This window comes from Cryptomeria japonica, chromosome 6 (genome assembly GCF_030272615.1).
Source record: "Cryptomeria japonica chromosome 6, Sugi_1.0, whole genome shotgun sequence".
NCBI classification, from domain to species: domain Eukaryota; kingdom Viridiplantae; phylum Streptophyta; class Pinopsida; order Cupressales; family Cupressaceae; genus Cryptomeria; species Cryptomeria japonica.
The window spans coordinates 430,735,647-430,762,247 of record NC_081410.1 but is presented as its reverse complement, the minus strand read 5'-3'; the positions used below and the strand labels follow the sequence as shown (position 1 = coordinate 430,762,247).

The 26,601-nt window shown below is 36.0% G+C and overlaps 1 protein-coding gene across 3 annotated transcripts in view; it reads right to left on the bottom strand.

The window, feature by feature from the left end:
* The window catches only part of LOC131044146 (CDPK-related kinase 3), a 36,927-nt gene that overhangs the window by 1,069 nt on the left and 9,257 nt on the right, over positions 1 to 26,601 (bottom strand). Inside the window, exons 8-10 of one of the 3 annotated variants that reach the window (XM_057977410.2) lie at positions 25,712 to 25,819; positions 25,451 to 25,513; positions 15,692 to 16,077 (exon numbers count right to left, since the gene is read on the bottom strand). In XM_057977410.2, coding sequence (XP_057833393.2) covers positions 15,997 to 16,077; positions 25,451 to 25,513; positions 25,712 to 25,819 — 252 coding nt within the window. In that variant the 3' untranslated portion in view covers positions 15,692 to 15,996. Of the gene's footprint in view, positions 1 to 15,691; positions 16,078 to 25,430; positions 25,514 to 25,711; positions 25,820 to 26,601 lie in introns of those variants that run through there. The other 2 variants (XM_057977409.2, XM_057977412.2) reach the window with 2 other exon arrangements.

Genomic DNA, 26,601 nt, shown 5'->3' with positions numbered 1-26,601 from the left:
GAGAAATCTCTAGGAGAACAGTAGCAGTACAAGTAAATAGAAAGTTCAGAGAATGAAAGAGAAAAGGGACATCTATGACTTAAAAGAACAAATGGCAGCTGTATGGAAAAGGACCCACCCAAATTATGTACAGTCCTCTATCCTAAATAAAACAAGAATAGGAAAAAACAATTCTTTCCTAAAGCTCATACAATAGAACACTACTACCGTTAGATAAACAACAGAAAACTCCTGCAGATTGAATTAAAAAAAAGCAAATATAAATGCACAAGAATCAGTTTTACAAGCAGATACCAATTAAAAGTTCTTACTTCATAGTAAGTGCGCTTTGAATAGAATATATGAGAGGCAGCCATCTAAAAACAAATTTTTATTAATGTGAAACAAAACAGGGTCTTTTAACCAGTGAGGGCATTGGGATATATTCCTGCATAGTATAGATCAATAACGTTTTATTCATCATGCCGTTAAGTGCTTCAAATAGCACACATAAGTGAAGCATCCATCTCAAAGCAGTTTTTCATTAATAGGAAGCAATCCTAATGTCTTCAAACCGGAGAGAAATTGGGTTCCCCTGCATCATATCTTCCAAGGTCCATTCACATAAGTCTATATCCTCTCTACATTATCAAGAAAAGCTGTAACAACTGTAAAGAAAAGAGTTCCCTAGCCCTTGATAATAAGCAACAGAAAATCTGCAATGATAAAAGGTGCCTGGAGGAATGATTCTAGCTTATTATTCACTAGATCCTCAATGAACCATTTTTCACTTCATTTATGTAGCTCACGTGAGAAACTATTTACCTAAATTGCAGAGTTTGATGCTGAATTTAAGTACACAAAACCAAAACAATAAGCTTGAAAAATACGAACAAAAATTAAAAGAATCATTATCAAGTTTGAGATTTACATAAATTATCTATACATTTGAGACACAATGCAAATCCTTTCTGAGAGTATAAGCAGTAAGCACTATTAATCTCACAATATTCTGATAAATAGATGTCTGCTAATCAGGGTTTCTATCCACAAATATATCTACATTGCCCAAATTTTTATAAGCAGATCTTGTATCATCGAATGCGATGAGCTCAGGTTCAAATCATACGTGATTCTGTCATAAAATCTAAGCCAGAGAACACACCATGAGGAGAAATTACCAATAAAAATAAAAAAGCAGATCATAAATAGCAGGTAGTTTGGCCAATAGTCAATCTCACCAGAAAATTACCAGAAATGGAACCAGAAAATAGTTTTTTCACCCATAAACTCAAAATGTCTGGCAAAGAATCATGCCAGAAGATTTATTCCCTAAAAATATCCGACAGATCACAATTTTCTGGCAGCAAAATACCGAGAAAGTTGAACTTAAATCATGAATCATTATAAAATCAGGAAAATTAGGGACTAGCAGTTTTCCACAATTTCTGGCACTTTTTGGGGTTTAAAAATTAGGGTTTTTGGGCTTCTTTTATTTCTGTGGCATTTGTTTTCTGATTTTCCCTAACACTAACCAGAACTTTTTAACCAACCATGATCCTAACCCACAAAAATAAAATCAAGGTTGAAAAAATATTTCATCTTTAAGCCAATTTATAGTCAAGAAATTATTGCCAGTAGTGGCATGGTGTGTGTGATGGTTAAGTTGTTGTGTTGATGTTCTTGCCATCAAAGTTCAAACCCCACGGGGGTGGTATTGTTGAATGTTTGAATGGGTATGAGATCCACCATTTGTGACCTCACCAGTTCATAGCTCCAGATCAAAAGTGCCCCTTACCTAAAAAACGAAAAAAAAATTGTTGTCAAGAAATATTTTTGCTACTATGGTTACACATCCTAGAAATCTACATAAAATAAAAATACTCACATTTGCATCAGTTCCTCCTTTAACTCTCATCTTAGCATCTGTACTACTATCATTTTTTGCACAAAACATCAATTAACCTGATGAGTCTAGCAACCTGATGGAATCCATCAATGTGACTGGTTATCTCCACATATAACAAGGATGTAAATGATAAAGTTCCAATCTCTTCTAACGTAATCTTGCAATTCAATTCACTCCCGGGTCCTTAAGTTCTCCAATATACTTTAAAATGTTGCATATTTAGGCCTTATATTACTTCACAATGTTGTCAATCTTTATGAATTATATTTGATCTGCTCGAATTCTATAATACCAAGTTGCTTCCTTTTAATAATACTTGGGTTCATCCAGCAAAAGGAACTACAACATGGTAAAGGAAATCAATTCATAGTTTATCTTTTTCTTCTGCTAACCACAACTTGCAGCTCTTTGCCCTAGCATTATCCTCCAAACATTAAAGAACCCCCTTCACAGCTACTAGCAATACGGTCGCTATCCTAAAACCTGTCTTCCTCTATTCCAGTAGCTTCTTTAAGCTCTACCCCTCTGTTTTATCATGCAATCTTTTTCATCTCACCAAAGGTATAGGCCCTATCTCTTTTCCTTCCAACGACAACATTTTCTTCTCACTCTGCTGGTAGTGGCCCTGGCCTCTTTCCAATATATTCCATGGTCTTCTCAAGTTTCTCTTTCCACTATTGATGTTGATTCTTCATCTATTCTTCAATTAACATAAACCTCTTATCAATGTGTCAATTAACTTGATATTCATCCTAGTATTATTATTTATCCATCTCACAGTTGGATCACTCTCCATTCCTATGCCAACTCTCTTGGCAATGTCGCTTCCTCACTACCAATCACTGGCACTGACCTGCTTGACCATACCAACATTTGCCCCCGAGAATCAACAACCCATGCCACACCCTTCCAATCAAATTTCTTATCAACAGAAGAATATTCTTAATATTTCTTCCCTAAGCAACCTACATGAATGGCTTCTTACACCCGATCAAAATCTACCACAAATTTGAAATATACAGATTATCTGTAATCTCGATTCTCACCAAATTAAAGTTCATTGTTTATAAAAGCTAATAAGAACAAATGACAACCAAAAAAGGGTAGTCTTAGGAGAACGAAATAAAACACCCGGATTTATACTAGAAATCCTCCTATTCGTGGAGGTAAAACCAGCTGGTAGTGACAATTGCACTGTTATGAAATATTATTAAGAAACAGACAACTACAATGAAATTGCAAATGAATGTGGATAACAATCTAGGAGAAAGAAATAAAACAGTCAGATTTTATCCTAGAAATCCTCCTATTAATGAAGATAAAACCAGCTCGTAGCAGCAATTGCACTGCTATCAAGTATTATTTAGAAAAAGAAGTACAAAGAAATTGCAAATGAACGTGGATTACAATTTAAACTGTACTGATATAAGAAAAGTCATTGTCAATCTTATGCTTCAACAAATATTGCTGGAATCTTGCTTCTCTAAGTCTCCAGTACTCAAATCTTCATCCCTATCTTTTCAATTACCATCTACGTGTATATAAAGATGTTGGAGAGTCCTTGCACACTAAAAGATTGCCAATCCAATAAACCTAAAAGACAAAGGTGTTAGTTCATTTGAAATTCTTGCATAACCACGTCAGGCAAAACTGTCACTTTCTACAGACCAGTGGTTGTAAAACCATTGGAGCACTTTTGATTTCAGCATAGCAGTTTTGAACTTTTGATATTGCTATCTACATAGCATCAGCAGTTTTAATCTATCAGGTTTTGTGGTAATATTTGAGGACAGTAACTTGCTCAAGTGACCCTTGATGAAAAAAACAATATTTATTATCCAATATGGATCACAACTTCCTTATCAGAGGACGCTTTAGGTTCCACAAGAGCTTAATGACACCTTAAGGAGGAGCCAAATTCCCCACGTCTTCTCTAGACTTTTGAGACCATTTTGCTTGCCTTCCATTTTCCCTTTGATTACAATTTGCCAAAACTCGTAGTCTTCTGTGGTTTTCTTCTACATTGCCGCATCCTCCGGAATTTTTTCTCGATCCCCACGATCTTCTATTAAGGATAGCAATTCTTCAACCTTCCTGTGATGGAGGTGAGAAAACATCCAGCATACTTGATGAATAAGTCAGATTCATCCAAGTCCATGCACAGGAACATGACCTGTCTTTCTAAATTCAGTTCCATTTGTACAATTTGCCCAGTTCATGTTTGAGAATCAACCACTTAATTTTTTGGTTAGTCTTATGGCCAATGGGGTAGAAATCCTGTTGTAACCATTCCTCAAATCTTTCCTTAATTTTTTTATTAGTCTTGTGGAAAATGGGATAGAAAAAGTGTTGGAGCAATTCCTTATGTCTTTCCCAACTAGTCACAATTGGCTTTAGTTTCTTTTCGAAAGGTATTACATAGATCTCCCACCATACAAAAGCAAACACAGTCATCTTGAGACATGCAAGGGAGATCTTTTGCATCCCAGTATTATTATCCATACTAAAATATAGCTCTAACTGTTTAATCCATGTATTTAAAAGTTTATCATCCATTCGCCCATCAAAAGCTTGTGTTTCTACTTTTGCTTCAACTCTAAATAGAGTTTGTGTATACTTACCATCTTTGATGGTCTTTCATCTTGTGTAGGATCTTGGCCCTCGATGTCCGAACCATATTCTCCAATACCAAAACTTTTAGCAAGTGTGCAGATGCACAGATTACAAGGCCCATAGCTGACTAATCCTGGTTAATAAACTCCTGTTGGCTGAGTTGTTCTATTTGCTGCTCAATCAATTCTAATTCTTCAGGACAATATCCATAATACTTTCAAGAAGGGCTACACGCTTGGTCCAATATATTAGATTCTCCATAGACCTGGTCATAGGCATAGAGCCACAACTATGCTTTCCACAAATACAAAGGAATAGGTAATTACTATGATACCAAAATGATCCCTAATCTCATCAAATTAATGTTTGTAGAAACCATGAATCACAAGCAATGGACTGCACTACTTAATTAAAATGAAATGACAAGTAAAAAGGGGATAGAATCCCGGGACAAAGAGAAATGAAAAACTCAGATTTTGTCCTTGAAATCCTTCTATCAGAGGCAAAAACCAGTTCGTAGTGGCAACTATTAAAAATTGGACAAGTACAATAAATTGCAAATGAATATGGAATAAAATCTGCCCCTTGCTCCACTCATACAAACTCACTGCCAAGATTATGCCTTACATACATTGTTGGAATCTTATTTCTCCAAGTCTATGGTACTCAAATCCTCCTCCCATCCCTTGAATCACCTTCTACAAGTGTATACAAAGATGCACTAAAAAGGTCACCAAGACAAGGAAGAACTCGAGACAAAAAGACGATGATTCATTTGAAATTCTCACATAAACATGTCAGGCAGAACTACCACTTTCTGCAGACCACCAGTTGCGAGCCCACCAAGGCAGTTTTGAAATTACCGCCTGCACAGTATCAGAGATATCAATCAGCTTTAATTTTCTGGCAGTTTCTGACAGAAACTTGGTGAAAAACAAAACTTTATGATCCTATATGTCAATCACTACCCAAAATTCTACACCCAAGAGACCACTGAATGTGTTGAAAGTTGGGTCTTGTTTAGGAAACCAGTAATGCACTAATTGTATAAGTTGTCCACTCCTTTCACCAATCCTTCATACTAGCCTTTGTCTAATATCAATGCAACACAACTATTTCAGGCATTCTTCCTTTTTGGCCCTGGCAATAGAACAAAATTTTAACTGAACAAAATATTCCATCCATATCGTTTACCAAATTACCAACAGAATCCATATGTCCATAAATTTGACCCTCAACCCAAGAGATCCCCAAATGTGAATGAGAACAGAAATGAAGAACGTCATAACAAATGTCAGCAAATTTTGGAGTAGATCCCTGCATTCACTTATTAAAATTATAGTGAGCATCCATTCAATACACTATTGACCATCCATTACACGCACATTGAAGGATAACAAAAAAATAACTTCATTTCAATGATAAGAATCATTGTACCACATCATGTAAGATCTGATTCAAGCTCAAAAGATAATCCCAACGGTCCTTCAGTACTAACAATTTACATCCATCTATAGCATCGTAAATCGTCACCGGACCAATTTACACCTCATGTTCGTGCCCCTACTTTGGTGCATCTCTCCCTCATTTCCTATCTGGGTCCATTCAGTGGCTTAACTCCAACTTTTATATCTCAAACGCCTACCAAATGACTCTCTGGAGGTGTGTCCTCCTCCCTGGACCTTAAATTTGGTCCTTGATTGAGGAGACCAGCGCTCTCGTCCTAAACCAGAGTGCTCAGTGCCCTGGTCCCCCTCTTTGGGGCCCAATTTTCAAGGAGGGGGTAAGACCCATCTCTCCGACGGGAAAATAAATTGGTGGCCCAATATGACCGTTGGAGGTCGGCCTAATCGGTAAATTGAACTAGATCCTCATATATAAAGGCATTTAATCAATTCATTTCATATCTAAGACTACAAGTATTCGACCTAAAGCATTCAAGCATTGAAGTGTTCATCATCAAGCATTTCCAAAGATCTTCAAGGCTGCATATACTTCATTCAATCATTGTGGAGAAAATTACAACATTCATATGCAAGCATGTGTGTGTGGTTAGGGTCTTTTCATGCCATTTCATATAACATATGTGATTACATTCAAGAAGCAAAGCATCATTATCAGTCATTGCAGATCTAAGGTATATCTTTCCATCATTTATTTCAGTATTTGCAACATTCATTCAAGATTAATTCCTAAACCGAGGTTTGACTTAGGCAAACCCCTATTCCCATCCCATTTCCCCTTCTTTTTGTGTGTACGAAGCAAGTACGGAACTGCAATCTTCAGAATAAACTTTATTTACAAAGAGGAATTGATCCCCCATTGGAGTGCGAAGAGTTCGGAGGACCAGAGCGACTATCACACCGGTCCCGACAAATCAAAAGCTCCTTGTGGGAACAGGTCTGAATCCTCTCACGATCCTCATATCCAAATTCGTGGCTTGATCCAATGGCTATAGCTCACTGTTCACGCATTTTTACATCAATTTCAGCCCATTTACCCTAATTTCAGCATTTTTAATAAATCAATTCAACTCAAGGGAAAGAAGAGGGCACATTCAAAACCCCTTGGAATTAGATCAGAATTTAGATCAATTAGGCTTAGATCTATCTAATTCCTATCTTTCCCTACTGTAATGGCGCCCAAGTTATAAATTAGTGGTTTCTTCCTTCTACGGTGGAAACACTAATTTTTCACCATTACATTTTGGTGAACCCGACTCCTTACACCCTTAATTCTAATTTATGTTCTCAAATCTAAGTGTTTATGCAATTTAAAATTCAAATTTACATTTACAAGTTTAATTTCCAATTGAATTTCAAAAATTTAGAGGTTTAATTCACAAAAACCCTAATTTTTTTTTTCTAAAATTGAGCTTGCGGATTGTTTAATTTGGATTAATTGTTTCAGATCTGATTTAGAAAAATTTCAGAATCCAAATTCAAATTCATAGAGCTCATTTTAATCAAGTTGCATAAATTTAGAGGTTTATTCATCAAAACCCTAATTTATTTTGGTTAATTGGATTTGTAAAAATTCATCACTTTAATTTTCAGATCTGATTTTAAAAATTAATAATGGCACTTAATAGAGATCTGATTTATTTGCAATTTCACAGATGACCACTTTGCTTTTCACTTATATTTATCATAATCATGAGTTGGATAATGGCTTCTTTCATTTCACATTGCTTCTTTTCATCCATAGCTCTTTGGTATATTGCATTTTTGGAATTTCTAAATTTCTTCCTTTCAATCAATTAGATCTCAAAGCTTTCATTTATAGTGCATGTTGTTTCATTATTATATTTCTACAAAAATGCATTGCATATATAGATCACATTAAAGCTTTTGTAGATCCCAATCCTAGAGATGATCATGGAAAACCAAATACTTGTACCTCTCCTAGGGTATCTAATGTGAATAAAGAACAAGCTAATACTCCTATCAATGATCTCTCTAATGGAGAGCAAGCATTGAAGAGCAACATGGCACCATATTCTTCTCACACATACACTAGCACAAGGGGCACAAGGGGCTAGCACAAGGGGCACAAAATCAAAATATTGGTGTTTCTATCTCTCTAGATCCTCCTTATTCCCCTAGAGCCTACCTTAGTCATCAAAACATTTGTAGAAAAAATGATGTTATGCATTTTATTCATGATCTATCTCCCAGAATAACATTAAGTAAAGATGAGGCCTTAGATGATAAGGATCTTCCTTTCCTATCTACCAAAGACGATATGCATGATGACATAGGAAAATCCTCCTCCACAAGATATGCCTTCTTCATCTACTTGTCCCTTTGTCCCTTCTAAACACACTTACACTACAAATTTCATGGAAATTTATTATAACGTTCCTCCTCGTTTTCAATTAAAAGATTCTTATAAGAGTGGCTTTAACATAATATCAAAACAAGGTTTTCGATGACAAGGACTTGGAAAATTTGAACAAGGAATTTGAGTCCCTATAAACCCTCCTACACAAGATAGCACAAAAGGCCTAGGACATTATCATAAGTCTCCTATGGATGATCTCCTTATGATTCAAGACTTCAAAGATCATCTTGCAAGACAAAAAACCTATCATTCATCTAAAAATGCTTCTTCTTCAAAAACTTCTTTTTGCTCATATCACCAAACAAATGATCACACTACCAATCATTGTCCCAATTTTCAAAATGGAATGCAAGGACTCATTGATAGAGGCATAGTTAAAGTCATTGATGATAATTCTTCTTCTAACAATCCTTGTTCTACATCACCAGAGATAAAACCTAATCCTATTGATGATCAAGAAAGGCTAGCCACTAGAATCTTTTAGAAATCTAAGTATAATAAGAATGTTGTCTTTCCTTTCATTAGACTTAACTACAATTATAAGCATAAGGAAGATAATAAGCATTGTCTTTTTCATAATAGTTAATCTCATTCTCTTGGAAATTGTAAAGCATTTAAAGAATTTGTTCAAGAACAATTTGATAAGGCTCAAATAAATCTTTCCACTGACCTTGCTCTCTTTCTTGGTGAGAAAGTAGTGCCTTAGCACTCTTCTTACACTACATGTTGCTCCTCGCCCTATGACACTTGTAGTTAACATAATTGGGGGCTCTTTGTCATAAGAGGTGATGCTTTTTCAATATAAAACATCTCGAGGCAGCAACATGGTTCATTCTTGCCTCTATACTTTGGAGGGCAAGAACTTTATCCTTTTCTTTCTTTTTAAAGTGTCACTATTCCCTTTAGAGGTTGCATTTTTCATGTATTCATATCCTTTCTTGCATAAAGTGGTATGTCTTTCTATGATTAATCTTTCTCTTTAGCAAAATATGTCATCCTTCCTTCTAATATTCTCTCTTTTTGAAGATTACCTCTTCTTTAGAGTAGCATTTCACATATATTAATGTCTTTTCTTGCATTGGATATTTATTCGTGTGACTATATCATGCATTTGCTTATGTCTAATCTCTCTTTAGAGGTTGTGTAATTCTTCTCATTGTCCTTACACTTGGGGGGCAATGATTTCTTTCTCTTTCTTTCTCTCCTTTCTAAGGATCTACATTTCCTTTGTTGAACAATGTTGGCTTAAAATTTGATGTCATTCCTTGTGTGAATAAGTTGTTTGCTCAAGGTTTCTCTCTTATGCAAGAGGTGTATGTCCTTGGCTACAACCTCTTCCTCACCTAGCAATGTATATCCTATTATGAACTTACCCCTCAAATTGGGTCAAAAGTGTGTCATCCTTCATCAAAAATCCCTTTCACCTAGCAATAGGAGGAATGCATTTGTGTTCTCCTTCCTTTCCTTTGGTAGAAGATGCTATGTTTGTTCAAGAACTCCTCTTGGAGGTAGATGTCTTTTGAGTAAAGATCTCTTCTCCTCCAAGGATCCTCTTTACACTTGTTGCAAGATATCTCTTTTTCAACTATCTTATCTTTGCTTGAAGAGTATTTCCTCTTTAGCTTGGATTTATGAAATTGTTGCCTAAAAGTATATCTCCTTGGTGTCGAAGGTTGGATATCCTTGTTCTTAGCTTCCTTAAGACATCAACATAGGGCTATGTTGACATCTTAAGGTGGGGCACCCATATCAACCTCTTTGTACTATATTGTATCATATTTTTGCATCTCTTAAACGGGGTGTTCATTCGCGAAACCAAAGAAAACAAACTTTTATACGAGATGCTTCATTCCCGAAACCAAACGCAGCATTTGATATATGTCTTAGACAAGGTGCGCATTCCCAAAACCAAAGAAGACACTCTTACACGGGATGTCCTCAAAACTAGGCATGTATCTACCTTAACAAGTTTACACATTTTTGAAACCAAAGAAAACAAACTCTTAAACGAGATGTTCCCGAAACCAGACGTTCGGCCCTTGGCATTTACACATTCGCCCCTTGGCATTTGCATTTGCATTGTCTTAAACAAGTTGAAGCACACTCAAAACTAGAGGAAACAAACTCTTATATGAGGTGCTATACACTTGAAACCAGACATCACTTTCACACACGCACGAGAATGAGTGGAACTAGCAAAACACGGCTAGACTATTCCTACTCTCCTCCCCAACATGGATACCTAGAAAAACATATCTAGGGGCCATGCCCTTTTCATCATTCTTCTCATGAATCACATAGAAAAACACATCTAGCGTGTATCCATGCTCTCTCTTTCCTTCTTCTCATGAGCTCATAGCTTTACTATTGGCGGTTCATGGACGATGTGTGCTTTGCTCTTCTATGTGATCACTTGTGTTCTTGAGATGGCATTTTTCAAGAATGATATTGTTGAGGCATTTTGATATCAAGGTCTCTTTGGCTAGTTGATTTGAGGTCTTCTTTTTGGTCTTTAGCTTTTGTGTCGTGTGTCTTTTTGCCTTCTTGTCTTTGTTTGTTTTTGTTGGCCTTTTTTGTTTTTGTCTTGTTTTGTGTGCCCTTGCATGCGTTTGAGTGAGTTAAGATCCTAAGATTGGGGGCTTAGTTCCTCAAAATTAGTGATGTCTTATACTCCTTGTGATTGTGCTCCTCATTCCTCCTTTCTTTAATCTCTTTTTCGTCTAGTTTCCCGCAAGTATTTGCATATGCTCATACTCTCGTTAAAGTGGGGGCTAAATGTAGCATTATAAATTGTCACCGGGGCCAATTTACACCTCATGTTTGTGCCCCTACTTTAGCACATCTCCCCCTCATCTCTTATCTAGGTTCGTTAAGTTCCTAACTCCAACTTTTATATCTCAAACACCTACCAAATGACTCTCTGGAGATGTGTCCTCCCTGGCCCTTAAATTTGATCCCTGATTGAGGACCAAGGCACCAGCAGCGCACTGGTCTTGGACCCGAGCACCCTAGTCCCTATCTTTGGGGGCCAATTTTCAAGGAGGGGGTGAGACCCATCTCTCCAGCGAGAAAATAAATTGGTGGCTCAATATGGCCGTTGGAAATCGGCCTAATCAGAAAATTGACCTAGATCCTCATATATAAAGGCATTTAATCAATTCATTTCATATCTAAGACTCCAAGTATTTGACCTAAAGCATTCAAGCATTGAAGTGTTCATCATCAAGCATTTTCAGAGGTCTTCAATGTTGAAAATTGTAGCTAGCTCGGATACCTGACTATTAGATTTTAATGTTGTCAATGACAATTAAAATTCCTATGTATTATCTCATGCAATCCGAACCACTTAGGGCTGGGCCCAAACACATGTAACGTGAAGGCAAATGATGTAACTTAGGGTTAGGATCAAATACATGTAACTTGTAATTATATCTTGCTATGGATAGGACAAGACCTATGTATAATGTCACGTGTAGATAGGGTAGGCCCAATTTGGGCGGTAAAATCAAATATGTATTTTGAGCGATTATGTAATTGAGTTGGGCCCAAACTCATGTAGCGTGTGGTAAAGGCAATCAAGCAATAACATCTTAATAGATCAAGACCTATTTGGACGATATACATAATATTATTATTAAATTAACAAGGCAGGCCGACTTGAGACTTGACACCACAAGTCAAGTATATAAGCAAGTCATTTGCATGACATAATTAATCAATCAACATATACACTTAGCGAATACAGTCTTCATTCAGCAGCAACCTTCTCCTAAGGTCAGCGAACACCACTCCAAGGTCAGCGAAGATATAATTAAGGACAGCAAAGATACTATCAAGAATAGCGAAGTCATTCCTAATGACAGCGACTTCATTCTAGGGTCAGCGAACTTGAAAGACAGCGATTATTCTCCTTGATCTGCAAGTTGTGTTCCAAATAAGTTCTTATTGTGTTATGCTACTGTGCATACCCTGCTGTTCTGAATACTTCAAGTGTTGAAGTACAATTGTAAAGTCTCATACTGGTTTGTCTAATAAAGATCTGGATTTAGTTGGCTGGGTTTTTCATCTCCAAGAGGGAGGTTTTCCTAGGGTATTTTGGTGTTCTTTGTGTTCAATGATTTGATTCTCTGATTTTGCTATCTATATTTATCAGTCTGATCCTAAAATTAACATTCAAGGCTACATATTCTTCATTCAACCATTGTGGAGCAAATCACAACATTCATATGCAAGCATGTATGTGATTAGGGTTTTGTCATGCCATTTCATATAACATATGTGATTACATTCAAGAAGCAAAGCATCATTATCAGTCATTGCAGATCTGAGGTACATCCTTCCATCATTTTTTTCAGTATTTGCAACATTTCATTCAAGGTAAATTCCTAAATCAAGGTTTGACTTAAGCAAACCCCTATTCCCAACATATTTCCCCTTCTTTCTGTGTCTAGGAAGTAGGTACAGAGCTGCGATCTTTAGAATAAACTTTATTTACAGAGACGAATCAATCCCCCATTAGAGTGTGAAAAGTTCAGAGGACCAGAGCGACCATCACACCGGTCCCAACAAATCAGGAGCTCCTTTTGGGAACAAATCTGAATCTTCTTACAATCCTCATATCCAAGTTTGTGGCTCGATTTGACGACTATAGCTCACTATTCATGCACTTTTACATCAATTTCAACCCATTTACCCCAATTTCAACATCTTCAATAAATCAATTCAACTTAAGTGGAAAGAAGAGGGCACATTCAAAACCCCTTGGAATTAGATCAGAATCTAGATCTAATTCCTATCTTTCCCTAATGGAATAGTGCCCAAGTCATAAATTAGTGGTTTCTTTCTTCTATGGTGGAAACCCTAATTTTTCACCATTACACCATCCAAAATATATTCATGCAGTGCAAAATCAGTTTGCATAACCATCACAATTGCAACCTTCCATAGCATTTTATGAAATGAATATTAATGCCAAACTTGCTGGTTATTAAAGCAAAAATTTGAACACATTGATCTTTGACAAGGCATCCATCTCAGTATTTGTGCCAAACTCTGTCAAAATTTGGCACAACCCACAACCAAATCCCAACACCACATCAGAATTCAGCATTGCAGAGTATTGTCACTACTTTTTTGGGTTGTCTAATACTTACATATCTTGTCAAATACTTTCTCTACTTCTACAAATTGATTTTAAAAATCCCACAAGATCTCTATATTTGTAGTTTTCCTTACAAACCAAGTTATACATTATCAACAAATTAACCATAATGACACACTTGCCATTAGACCTGTTCAAAATCGATTCATACCAAAAACAGTACAACAGCTTGTATCTTCTGAGAGAAACATTTATTACTAAAAAGGAATATTCTTGCTTTGTTCTCTGCTAAGTTACTGGTCCTAGTACACGTTCAAGCTTTGGGTACAGCAATAGGGCATTATTATTTTTTATTTGAGCGCAGGCAATGGCTACAGGTTCATATATGTATATATATGGTTCAATTTCATTTGGCCCAAAATGAATTACAATGCCACTTCCACTAGCTATGTCATATGTAGAAGCTGCCTCATCTAAAGGGATTTTGGCAAGTTGTGTAACAATAACATGTAAGTTGGCACATTTCAAGAGTTAGATCCCAGTTCCTTGCCACCCCCTTCATTGTAATCAGGTTTCTTTGTGACAAGAGATCCCAATAACTATTAAACATTTGCGAGTGGAGACCACAATGGGATTGAGGACCAGCACCCCTCACAAGGGTCTAGGGGCAACACCATTTTCTCAATTTTATCACTTTAGGGTGAAATTAGGTGTTTGGCACTCTTTTTATTTCAAAAAATAAATTTTTATTTTTTCTTTTGGGCAACCTAGATCCACCTCAAGGCTAACCCTAGTCGAATCCCAAACCATCTCGGACCCAGAACCTGTTGCAAATGTGATGATCGATGTTTCAGTGTGGTTGTCATTGATGTCAACATACTGATTCTGGTTCTATGCTTGGTTTTTGCTCCGGATGTGCAAACTTATGAAAAATAAATTCACAATATGTTGGCTCATTGTTGGATGTTGCTTTGAGATTCTTTTCTCTTGTTTTGGTGGTCCGGAAAGTGTTTTCTAGAAGTCTATGTTGTGCTGATAATGCTTGTCTGCAAAGCTCCGCATCTTCAATTCTTTTGTTGCATGTTTGGTTTTGTGCTTCTAGTGCATGTATCTTTGTTATTCTGTTTCGGCACATATTGTTGTGCTCCGGAAGTATTCTTATTTGGTCCGGTTACCCCAAATGTTCTATCTTTTGGTCCGATGATTGCGGTATTTGGATAAAGTGTTGTTGCATTGTGGTGTGGTCCACTTTTTCATTCCTCTCCACCGCAAGAAAGCTTAAGTGAAGACCTATTTTTTGAATTATGTTTTATTATCTCCTTGGCCAACTTGAAAAATCTATTCTAGAGATCAATATATATAAAGATCACTTGTAATGAAAAATAAATCAAGAAGGTTTGTAAAAGGAAGTTGATTGTAAAAGGAAAATCTATCTTTTGTGATGCGAAGTGGTTGATCAGTATGGTTGTTTGTTGATGTTGTTTGGTACTGATGGCAATGAGCCTAAGGTTTCTTCCAGCATTGCAGCAGAGTGGCAGTTGTGCCTTTTTGTGCTGGATTCTTTCTTTCTTCCTCTAGGCAGTGAGCTCACATGCAATAAGCAATTATGGCAGTGAGCCATCTTGTAAAAATCACCTTAACCGGTGTCACCCTAACAAGTGCTTTTATTATGAGACCTAACAATCTTCGTGGTTTTTACCTCCTTGGGTTTTCCACGTCATATCTAGTATCTATTGTGTGTGCTATTTTCATGATTCATGGTTATGCAATCTAAAATTTAATTTGTCAAATCGTTTTTTGTGAAAAATTTAATAAGTTTAATTGATAACTGATTCAACCACCCCCCCCCCCCTCCCCTCTCGGTTTTCCAAAACATTCAACAGAACTATCCCCAAACCAAAAGCATACGAGTGCAAGGCGGGTTCACCAAATCTTACAACACAAGTTTTTTGCTTTTTTATATGTTTAAATGGAGCAGTTTTCCTAACTAGGTAAAGCAACCTATCTATTGGCACACACATCTAGGGTGCACAAAGAGGTGTGTTTCACACTTGCACCTACATGCCTATCACCTATGTCTCAGAAATTGGTGATTCCAACAAAAAACAATTACAAGACATTAATGCATAAACCAAAAAACTTAAAACTAACCTTGAAAATCATTGATACAAATAAAAATGGATATTTTAGGTTTCTTCCTAACTAAAAGATGAGGAAACAAATGCTGCATATACGATAAGAAAGACTAAAAAAATGTCACATCTCATTCTTTTACTTGCATTATTAATATAATAAACTGGATTGGACTTTGGTTAATTATCTTATGATTGTTTAATTATCTTATGATTGTACAACTTAGGCTCTCATGCCATGAAATCAACTCACTACAAATAATGATGTACAGGTGATATACAAGATATGATATATGAAATATAATCAATGAGTCTCTGAACGCCATTGGCACCAACAATCATCTGCAAGTCTTGGAGACAAGAACATGGCTCAAGTGCTTTTCCGCCCAACCATGAAGCTTATACTTCCCCGAAATTCTTCATGACATGAAGAATACTTGACCTTGTGTGAAATGCTTCGCTACCTGGAAACAATAGGCTGGAGGGAACCCCAATGCAGCCTGACATATCAACATGCATTTCTAACATGAACATGCAATGTCCTACTATCAAGAAATGGCAAAGAAACACATCAATATAATTTTGCTAGGCTACATTCATCTATTTCAATGAAAACATGGCTTTGACCAAAACACTTTAAAATATTTGGTTTTTCTTGAAAAGAGGATCAATTGTCTTTGTTAGCCCATATACAACACCCATCCTGGAAGGTAAACCCATCACACATGCAAGAAAATAGGAATAAATGCATGTACTATTATTTATCTCATTCTCATGTGCTAATACCTGGATTAAGCACTATTTCATTTGAGATGTATGACATTTGATGTAAATAGTGAGATATTATATTTCATTTTATATTAATACAAATTTGAGCATTTTATCGCGAGTCCATTGGCGGGCCGAGTCGACTTGCCAAGGACTCACGAGCCGAGTCCTGGAGAGTCCTTCCCAAGGACTCGCGAGTTTTTTGAGTGGACTCGCGCGAGTCTCACTTGAACTCGCGAGTCTTTCACTTGGACTCAGGCCATTCATTGAACACACCCAACCACGATTTTAAGTGTTTTTTTTTTCACTTTTTTCACTCATTTGGCATTCTCGCTTGCTAAAAAACAGGTTTGTAGGGTTTGGAGGAGGAGAGCAAAACACATTAAAACAGCTTCATTCTCTTCATCAGAATATATACATGAAATATAACATTTAAGTATAAGAAAGGAAATCTTATACTTCAAGTTATATTTCATGTATATATTGGCAGGATGCTTGAGAGTGGTTTCAGATCTCTAGGAGATATAATGCAAATTCTAGGTTTTAGAAGATCTTTTAAATTTTCAAACACAGTCAAATTTCAATAATCAGTAGGCTCCTATTAGCATTCTCTCGCTCTCTCTATCTCACTCACTTTATCTGCCCCGAATTTTAGACCTATCTATCTCCCTATCACTCTTCCTCTATCCCCTCTCTCTACCACTCTCTATCTTACTCTCTCCTCTCTCCCCCAAGATCTAGACCTATCTCTCTACCCCTCTCTCTCTCACCCTCAAACCCCAGTAAGTGGTGCTACCCTCAACCTAATTTTGGAGAGCTAGAGAACCCACATCGGACTCCTAGAACTAGACCCTCTAGTTCTATCTCTTCCTTGGTTTTCACTAGAGTTGGAAAGAGGAAGATGTAGTCTTCTCTTTAGTTTGTTCATTGTTGTTTTTCACATTTGGACATATCATTATATGTAATTTTGTAAACATTTATAAACTTATGCAGCTATTATACATTTTAAAGTTTGAAACTAGGAGCATGAATGATAAAATTTCAAATATTGAGTGTTTGTAGATCATATGACATGTGTAATGTTTCAATTATGGCTCTTATGTTCTCTAAATGCACTAATTTCTTTATGTTTTTTTGTAAAACTACGTTTTTTTTTTACTGAGTCCTTGCCAAGTCTTTCATGAATCTTTCACGAGTCAGAGTCCGAATCCAATTTTTTGGTTTGCGGAGTCCATGGCGAGTCCAAGTTTTAAAACTTTGGTTTAATGGGAAAGAACCTTACAAAAAATCCACACTTTCTTGTCCATTGCAATCTTAGATCATTAGGAGAGGAAACACTTGGAGCCCCTGATAACGATGAGGATCAAAGGGGTGAGATGTCTTCCATCCTCAAACACTGACACAATTTGAAATCAATGAGAGCAACAAATTTTTCATTCACATTTATAAAGACCAGAATGGTAGTGATTCATCAAATCCATTCCTTAAATTCCATTTGCAATCGCTATTCACACTAGGAAATGCAAAAAATGGTCAAAGAGATGAATGCTTTCTTCACTCGCAAAAGCATCCCACGCTCATTTAGTCATGCCATGCACAGTCCAGCTGGAGACATCCAGCCTTGCACCCTTGACCAATTGCTTTGATTATGATTGAAAGAGATGGCCCAAACAAATCAGGCAGCAAGGAAATCAGTGGGAAGGAAGACTCCTTAAAAGCCTTTTTAGTTTTAGTTTAGCGTTAGCGTTTTAATCTTTTTATAATAAATCTATGTACTAGTTATAGATTTATAATTTTTTTGTGTTTTTAAAATACAAATAACTCATCAGATTTGGGGACTTCAAGTAATTCTTGTTCCTTCTAGCTACTACTCCTCACTTATTCCCTGCATTTGTGAGCATACCCTTTCCATTTGTTATCTGCATCTCATATCACATGAGTAGATATTGCTCAAGTATGTTTATTGCATTCAATGATGTGACATAGTTTTGCAAAAAGAAAAAGAAAAAATATGTCAGTCTTTATCTGAGTTTTCTCTAGTAATTCCTTGGGCATTATTTATAAATGATAGTTTTGTAAATGTAATTCAAATTTATGTTCAAAATCTGAAGTTGTAAGAATTTAGATATTCTTTTACTTTCTTATTGAATTACTTCAGTGCTTAATGAATATATATAATCTTTTACTGTTTGTATTGACTGTTCCTTCTTATATTGCAGATTGCTGTAGATCACATTTATTGATTTCGATGATATCTGCAGCATTCCTCACGGCATATATATATATATATGTGATGCCCAACGATCAAGGCATGCCTTGACCAGGCATGTCTCTTGACATGCCCGATCAAGACACGTCTTAATCGGTTCACAAGCGCTGATTCATTAAGGTGTTTACCGATAAATATCGGTTCAAATCAAATGCTATTTAATTGTTATATTAACCGATAACAAATCGGTATGATGCAAGTGCAATACGATTATAATGTAGATCGATAACAGATCGGTATTAAAGCAAGAGCAAGTTTAATACGATAACTATCATAGTTATCATATGATAACATCAATCGGTGTTATCATATGATAATTATGATAGATAACATAAATCCGATCTGCTTAATTATAATCACACCACAGCATAAGAAATATGGTCATAGCACAATCGATGACAAATTTGTAATGATGTCCAAGTGTCGAAATGTGCAATCCAATGCTTGGAATATGAAATGCATATAAAGATGATTATAACAAGTTTATTCACTCAATCATGAAGTCTACCATTAGCTTGTAGTTACATCGATAAGGTAGATGATTGAATGAGAAATAAATGAAGTCTCTCATTCAATCATTTATCTTACCGAAGCTACTTAGTTTCAACACTCCCTCTTAGCTAGGGAAGATAAATGGAGACCTATGTAAACATTGAAATAAGCATCACATTTCTCATTATAGAATGTATTACATGACCTCGTAATACAAAGGATCATATCACATATGCTCATGACATAATGTATCACATAACAAGTGACACACGAATATATCACAACATCTCATGATATAGATATCACATAACACGTGATATCAGTATCGCATAACACGCGATACCTTGGCTATAAAATACTTGAGAATGTTGAATTCCCTTATATCCAAGTTATGGTATGTGCACTGACATTAAGTCACATAATGTCTACCATAACATATCATGGCACATCCATGAACCAAGATGATATCAAGTTAGCATGATATCAACATTACAAGATCGTCACCTTATAATGTTTAATACTAGTGTTCATTGTCTAAAAGATCGTCACCTTTTAGAAATGTACACAGGGGGTGGAGCCCATAAAGTCACAACACGACAAAAGAAGTTTACACATTAAACATCTCATATATTAGTACAGATTACAAAACAAACTACAACTCAATCATACCAAGACCTTTCCTGAAGTGTTCAACTTTCACTCTGGATAGAGGTTTGGTAAGTATGTTTGTTGTCTGGTCTCCTGTACTGATATATTGTAACTGAATTGCATTCCTATCCACCATATCTCTCACATAGTGATAAGGAATCTCGATGTGTTTGGATCTATCATGAAATACAAGATTCACAGAGAGTTTTATACAACTCTGATTATCACAATGAATTATAGTAGGTTTTAGTGGCTCACTGAATAATCCCACAAGCACTTTCCGAAGCCATACTGCTTCTCTTGCAGCCATGGAGGCTGCGATATATTCAGCCCTTGTAGAACTCTGAGCTACTGATGATTGTTTCTTGTTAATCCAAGATATCATGGCTCAACCCAAACTAAAGCAGCACCCTGAGATACTTTTCCTGTCAATCACACTTCCAGCCCAATCCGAATCAGTGAACCCATGAAGATCCAAATCAACTTTCTCATACTTGAGTCCATAGTTAAGAGTACCTTGAAGGTATCTCATAATATATTTCACAGCCATAAGATGTATCTCCTTAGGTTCACACATGAACTGGCTCAAGGCATTTACTGAATAACAGATATCAGGTCTAGTATTGACCAGGTACATCAACAATCCAATCATCTGTCTGTAGAGAGTAGGATCTACCAATGGGGAGTCTGTTGCTGCCTCCTTTAGTTTGTGAAGATTTGTTTCCATAGGAGAAGTCATGGGTCTGCAGCTCATCATACCAAATCTCTTCAATATGTCTAAGGTGTACTTTCCTTGATTAAGTACAATACTGTCAGAGTTATGCCAAACTTCCAATCCAAGGAAGTAATGTAGAAGGCCTAAATCCTTCATATCAAACTCCTTCTCAAGGTCTTTCTTACATTGGCCAATAAGGTGATCTTCTCCTGTAATTAAAAGATCATCAACATACAAGATCAATATCAACATATCACCTTTGACTTCCTTGAAGTATAGATTTGGATCTGCATCATTCTTTGAGAATCCCAATCCCATGAGATGGCTGTCAATTCTTTCATACCAGGCCCCGGGGGCTTGTTTTAGTCCATATAGGGCTTTCTTTAATCTGCACACGTGATTCTGCATTGTGGATCTCAAACCCTTCTGGCTGTTCTAAGTAGACTTCCTCCTCAATTTTCCCATTCAAAAAAGCAGTTTTTACATCCATCTGATGGACTTTCCAACCTTTAGCTGCTGCAATGGCCAGTACTGCTCTGACTGAGGTGTATCTAGCAACTGGAGCAAATGTCTCATCATAGTCTATTCCCTCTTTCTGTGAGAACCCCCTGGCTACAAATCTGGCTTTATGTTTCTCTATGCTACCATCTGCACCATGTTTGATTTTGAATAGCCACTTGGATGAAACAACAGATTTTCCTTTTGGCCTAGGAACAATTTCCCAAACATCATTGTTTAAGATGGATTTATATTCCTAAGACATGGTATCTTTCCAAACTTGATGTTTAAGAGCTTCTGATACATTAGCGGGTTCTGATTTGGAGAGATCATTCATTAAGGCTACATAACTAGTAAATCTTCGGGGCCTCTTACTTTCTCTAAAAGTCCCTGAAGGAGCTGCAAAGTCCCTTGCATCTTCCATTGTTTTGTGAGCCCATAGAGGTCTTTTAGGGATTTCTTGGGGAGGAATCTGTACTTCATTTTCTTTTGAACACTCCCTTTGAATCTCAGGAGTGGGATCCTCTTCTAGGTCTAAAGATGGAGCATAGATTTCTGACTCAATAGAGTATTTAGCCCTTTTGAAGGCTATGTCTTCTCAATTATTACATCTCTACTAAGTTCAATATTGCTATGTCTAGGCACAAATATTTTGTAGGCTTTAGAGGTTTCGCTATATCCAACAAAGATTCCTTTTCTTCCAGAGGGTTCTAGTTTTGTTCTTTTCTCTTTAGGTATATGAAAGTAAACAGGGCATCCAAATATCCTAAAGTGAGTGATATCGGGCTTTATCCCATTGAAAACTTCTTCAAGAGTTTTGTCTTCAATGTGGGAGTGAGGACATCTATTTTGTATGCATACAGCAGTGTTGGAGGCTTCTGCCCAAAGATGAGTTTCTAAGTTTTGATCAAGCAGCATGGCTTTGGCTGCTTCTACAATGGTTCTATTTTTCCTCTCAGCAACCCCATTTTGTTGGGGGTTGTAAGGAACAGTGAACTCCCTCTTAATCCCAGCTTCTTTACAAAATTCCCTAAAAATGTCTGAGGCATATTCCCTCCCATTATCAGTCCTTAGGAATTTTATTTTCTTTCCAGAAGAGTTTCCAGAGAGAGATTTGAATTCCTTAAATCTCTTGAGGATCTCTTCAGATTCTTTACGTTTAAGAAAATAGATTCGGGTCTTCCTGGAGTCATCAATGAATATTACATAATAAAGGAACCCTCCTAATGATGGTACAAACATTGGCCCACATAGGTAAGAGTGAACTAGTTCTAAAACATTGCTTGTTTTCCTAGAACTATTCTGAAAGGAACTCTTAGTATTTTTGCCTAGGGCACACCCCTTACATGTACCAAAATGGTATTGTTTTAACTTAGGCAAACCAATTACTAATTTGTCCATTGAACATAAAGCACGAAAGTTTAAATGACGTAATCTTCTATGCCAAATTTCATTAGAATCTGCAATCTCATGAAGTAGGGCTAGGTTAGATTCAGTACATACCTCGTACAAATAGCCTTTTCTATGCCCTATGGTTATACCCTTCTTAATGGAAGAGTTTTGGGGCCATGCTAGAACTTTACCATTCATGAAGGTTATTTTGTACCCATCATCTTCAAGTGCAGATACGGAGATTAAGTTCCTCTTGATGCCGGGAACGAATAGGACTCCGATGAGTTGGTGGGACATGCATGTCTTCGGCTTAATGGTGCAGGTACCGACACCTTTCACTGGATGTGCAAAGTCATCACCAATGGTTACTTCTTCATCAATTTCTTCTAACATGGAATCCAATAATTCTCTATACCCAGTGATGTGTCTTGAAGACCCACTGTCAATGATTCAAGTGTTAGATTTATTGGATACTTGGCTAGAGAGGGCAGAGTAAAATACATGCTTCTCGGAGTCATGTTCTTCCCTTTTCACTTTTGCAAATGTAGCTTGTTCTTTGATTCTATCAGAACATTTTGCTGCATAATGTCCATATTGATCACACCTAAAGCACTGAATGTGAGAGATGTCTTTCTTAGTTGACCCTTTCTCACGTCGGTTCTTTCTCTTCTTGAAATGTTTCTTCTTGCTTTTCTTGTTGGAGTTTGTATTTAGAACATGGAGGTCTTCATCTATGTTCTTTTGCTTGATCCCCTTCTTATTTAACCTTGACTTCTCTTGAAGACAATCTGCTCTTAGCCTTTCAAATTTCAGATATTTAGCCCTTGCACTAATGCCTTGGACGAATGTTTCTCATGTACTAGGCAACCCATCTAGAGCAATGAGCGTTAGCTCTTTGCTTTGGATCTCATATCCAAGCGTTGCCAATTCATCCCTTAGGGCTGATATCCGCATAAAGTATGCATTGATTGACTCTCCTTTGTTCATACTTATATGATTTATTTCCCTTTTTAGAGCCAAGGTTCTACTTGCATTATTTATCTCGAATGCACTTTCGAGTGCTTTGAACATATGGTAGGCAATCTCATGCTTTATTATTATTGGCATAATATGATTTCTCACTCCATCGACTATGATGATCATGGCTTTTTCATTTCCCTCAATCCATGTCGATTTGTCGGGTTCATTCTCTGGTTCTTTAGATTCAACTCTTACAGATGATTCAACTTTATTCTCTTTTAGAATCATCTTAATTCTGAATTTCCATGCTGAGAAATTATCGCCTCCTTCAAGTCTATCCTCAAATTGAATAGCATTAGCCATGGAAAATGTGATGTTTATATCCTCGATTTGAACTTCTCAAATTTGAATGCCTTAGGTTCAATCGACCTGGCTCGGTACCATGTAAATGTAATTCAAATTTATGTTCAAAATCTGAAGTTGTAAGAATTTAGATATTCTTTTACTTTCTTATTGAATTACTTCAATGCTTAAGGAATATATATAATCTTTTACTGTTTGTATTGACTGTTCCTTCTTATGTTGCAGATTGTTGTAGATCACATGTATTGATCTCAATGATATCTGCAGCATTCCTCACGGCATATATGTGTGTGTGTGTGTGTGTGATGCCCAACGATCAAGGCATGCCTTGACCAGGCATGTCTCTTGACATGCCCGATCAAGACACGTCTTGATCGGTTCACAAGCGCCGATTCATTAAGGTGTTTACCGATAACTATCGGTTCAAATCAAATGCTATTTAATTGTTATATTAACCAATAACTATTGGTTCAAATAAAATGCTATTTAATTGTTATATTAACCGATAACAAATCGGTATGTTTCGAATGCTATTTTATTAAAGCAAGAGCAAGTTTAATACGATAACTATAATAGTTATCATATGATAACATCAATCGGTGTTATCATATGATAATTATGATAACATAAATCCGATCTGCTTAATTATAATCACACCACAGCATAAGAAATATGGTCATAGCACGATCGATGACAGATTTGTAATGATGTCCAAGTGTCGCAATGTGCAATCCGATGCTTGGAATATGCATATAAAGATGATTATAACAAGTTTATTCACTCAATCATGAAGTGTACCATTAGCTTGTAGTTACATCGATAAGGTAGATGATTGAATGAGAGATAAATAAAGTCTCTCATTCAATCATTTATCTTACCGAAGCTACTTATAGTTTCAACAAAAAGAAAAAGAAAAAATATGTCAGTCTTTATCTGAGTTTTCTCTAGTAATTCCTTGGGCATTATTTATAAATGATAGTTTTATAAACTACTACTTTAATATTTAATTTATTTAGGTTAAAGTTTAATTTTAGATTTTTAATGTTAATATTTTACTTAAATTAAAAAGTGTATATTTATATTATTAAAATTTAATTGCATTTTTTTTTCAGAGTTCTATTAGTTGACAAACTTGTTTCAAATTTTTTTCTTCACCGACTCAAACACAAACCTTGTGACATTACCCAGCACATGAATAGGTGTGATCCAATTTTGGACAGGTACACGCACCTAAATAGCCTTTGATGAAATATAAGTTGCCTTAACCTATAAGGAACTGCTTTTGAAGATATTGAATTATCAAATCTCTCTTCTACATTTTGGAGAAGTAAAGTCATTTTGCTTCAGTGACATTTGCCTTGGCAACACTGACAACAGACTTGGTTACCCATCAATCTGGATCCAAATTTGAAATGTATGATAATGAGGTTGATCTTGATAACTATTGATCCAGCTCATTTGCATGTTGAGAATGTAAAGCCTAGTTTACAAAAAGGGTGTAAGTCGCTACTCTTGATTGTTGAATCATTTCTGTAATCAGTTATCTTATGCAGTTTCTAGTAGTGTTGAATATAGACTCAACTCTAATTCATCTTGATGGCATTTTTCATATACTTGGCATTAGCTGTTATTGAAAGAAAAACCAAGACAGTTAAGATTTCAAAAACTTGCCTTATTCATCAGGCAAGCAGCATATGGTAATAAACTAATAAATTAAATAATGACATACAAGAGAAATGATCAATTACCAAAATAACATCATGCATACCGCATTTAGTATATCAAGAACCTTAGATTCTTTCATGGCCTCTGTTTCATTCTTCTTCAATGCCTGATATGCAAAAACAGAGGAAAAATCAGCAGAAATGTGCAAAAGAATGCAAAACTTAGATTAGAAACATTGGTGACGAATGCATATTAGCAACATTAAAATTTATACAAATCAAACTACACACAACCAGACAATTTCCCAGCTTATATCATAAAAACTCCAGGGACCAGACAAAGTGAAAAGATAAATTTCACTAACCAATTTAAAATTCTCTATAGAAATTCTGCCATCTTTATCAGGTTCAAGGAGCTTAAACTGAGCTTTAAGATACACCAGATCATCTTCTGTTAATGCTTTTACCAATGCCTGAAAATGTTGCTAACATATCAATCCCTTGGTCTTACAAATTTGATGCTTAAAAAATTACTAATAAACCAAAATTCCAAACCTTTGTAAATAACATAAAGAAGAGTGCTTGTCAAAAGTTCAACAAATTATAGTGAATGGTGATATGTGGAAAGCTCTGGAAAATGAAATTTAGATTTTACTAGACAAGAGTTCATCAGCCCTATTAATAGGAGTTAAACTAGTTTTGAAGCGTAAAGTGCAAATCTGTGATATACAAGTATATGACACCTGGACACAGAAATAAACCTTCATAATATCCATGCTTAGGTTAGATGTCTATTTTTATCCTCCTAAGAAATTTAGAGCATATAAAACTTAAAACCTAAAGCAAATCCATCACCAGCCAACTAAAAACTTTTTTCATTTGATACTCAATAAAAAGAGCCCAAATACGCACAAAATCCTAGCTTATTCCCCTTAATAGTTAACATTCAAAATGAATAATTAACACAAGCCATTTTTATCTCCAAAAATATAATCTGTTCTTTTATTTTGGCAATTTATAAACTGTCTTCTAAGTTCCCATTGATAGCCTTGTCCTAAAAACATAGTTCTTACACATCCACTTGCAGTAAGTGAATTATCAATAAAATCACTGCAACTTCCCAACATAATAACGACTACAAATTAGAAGCAAGTCCCAAATTAGATTGCAATTCCGAACCTCAAGAGCATCACTGAGCAACAGAAGTAATTCATCTTAAAATGGTTATAGCTTTAGCCAACAAAGAAACATGCTT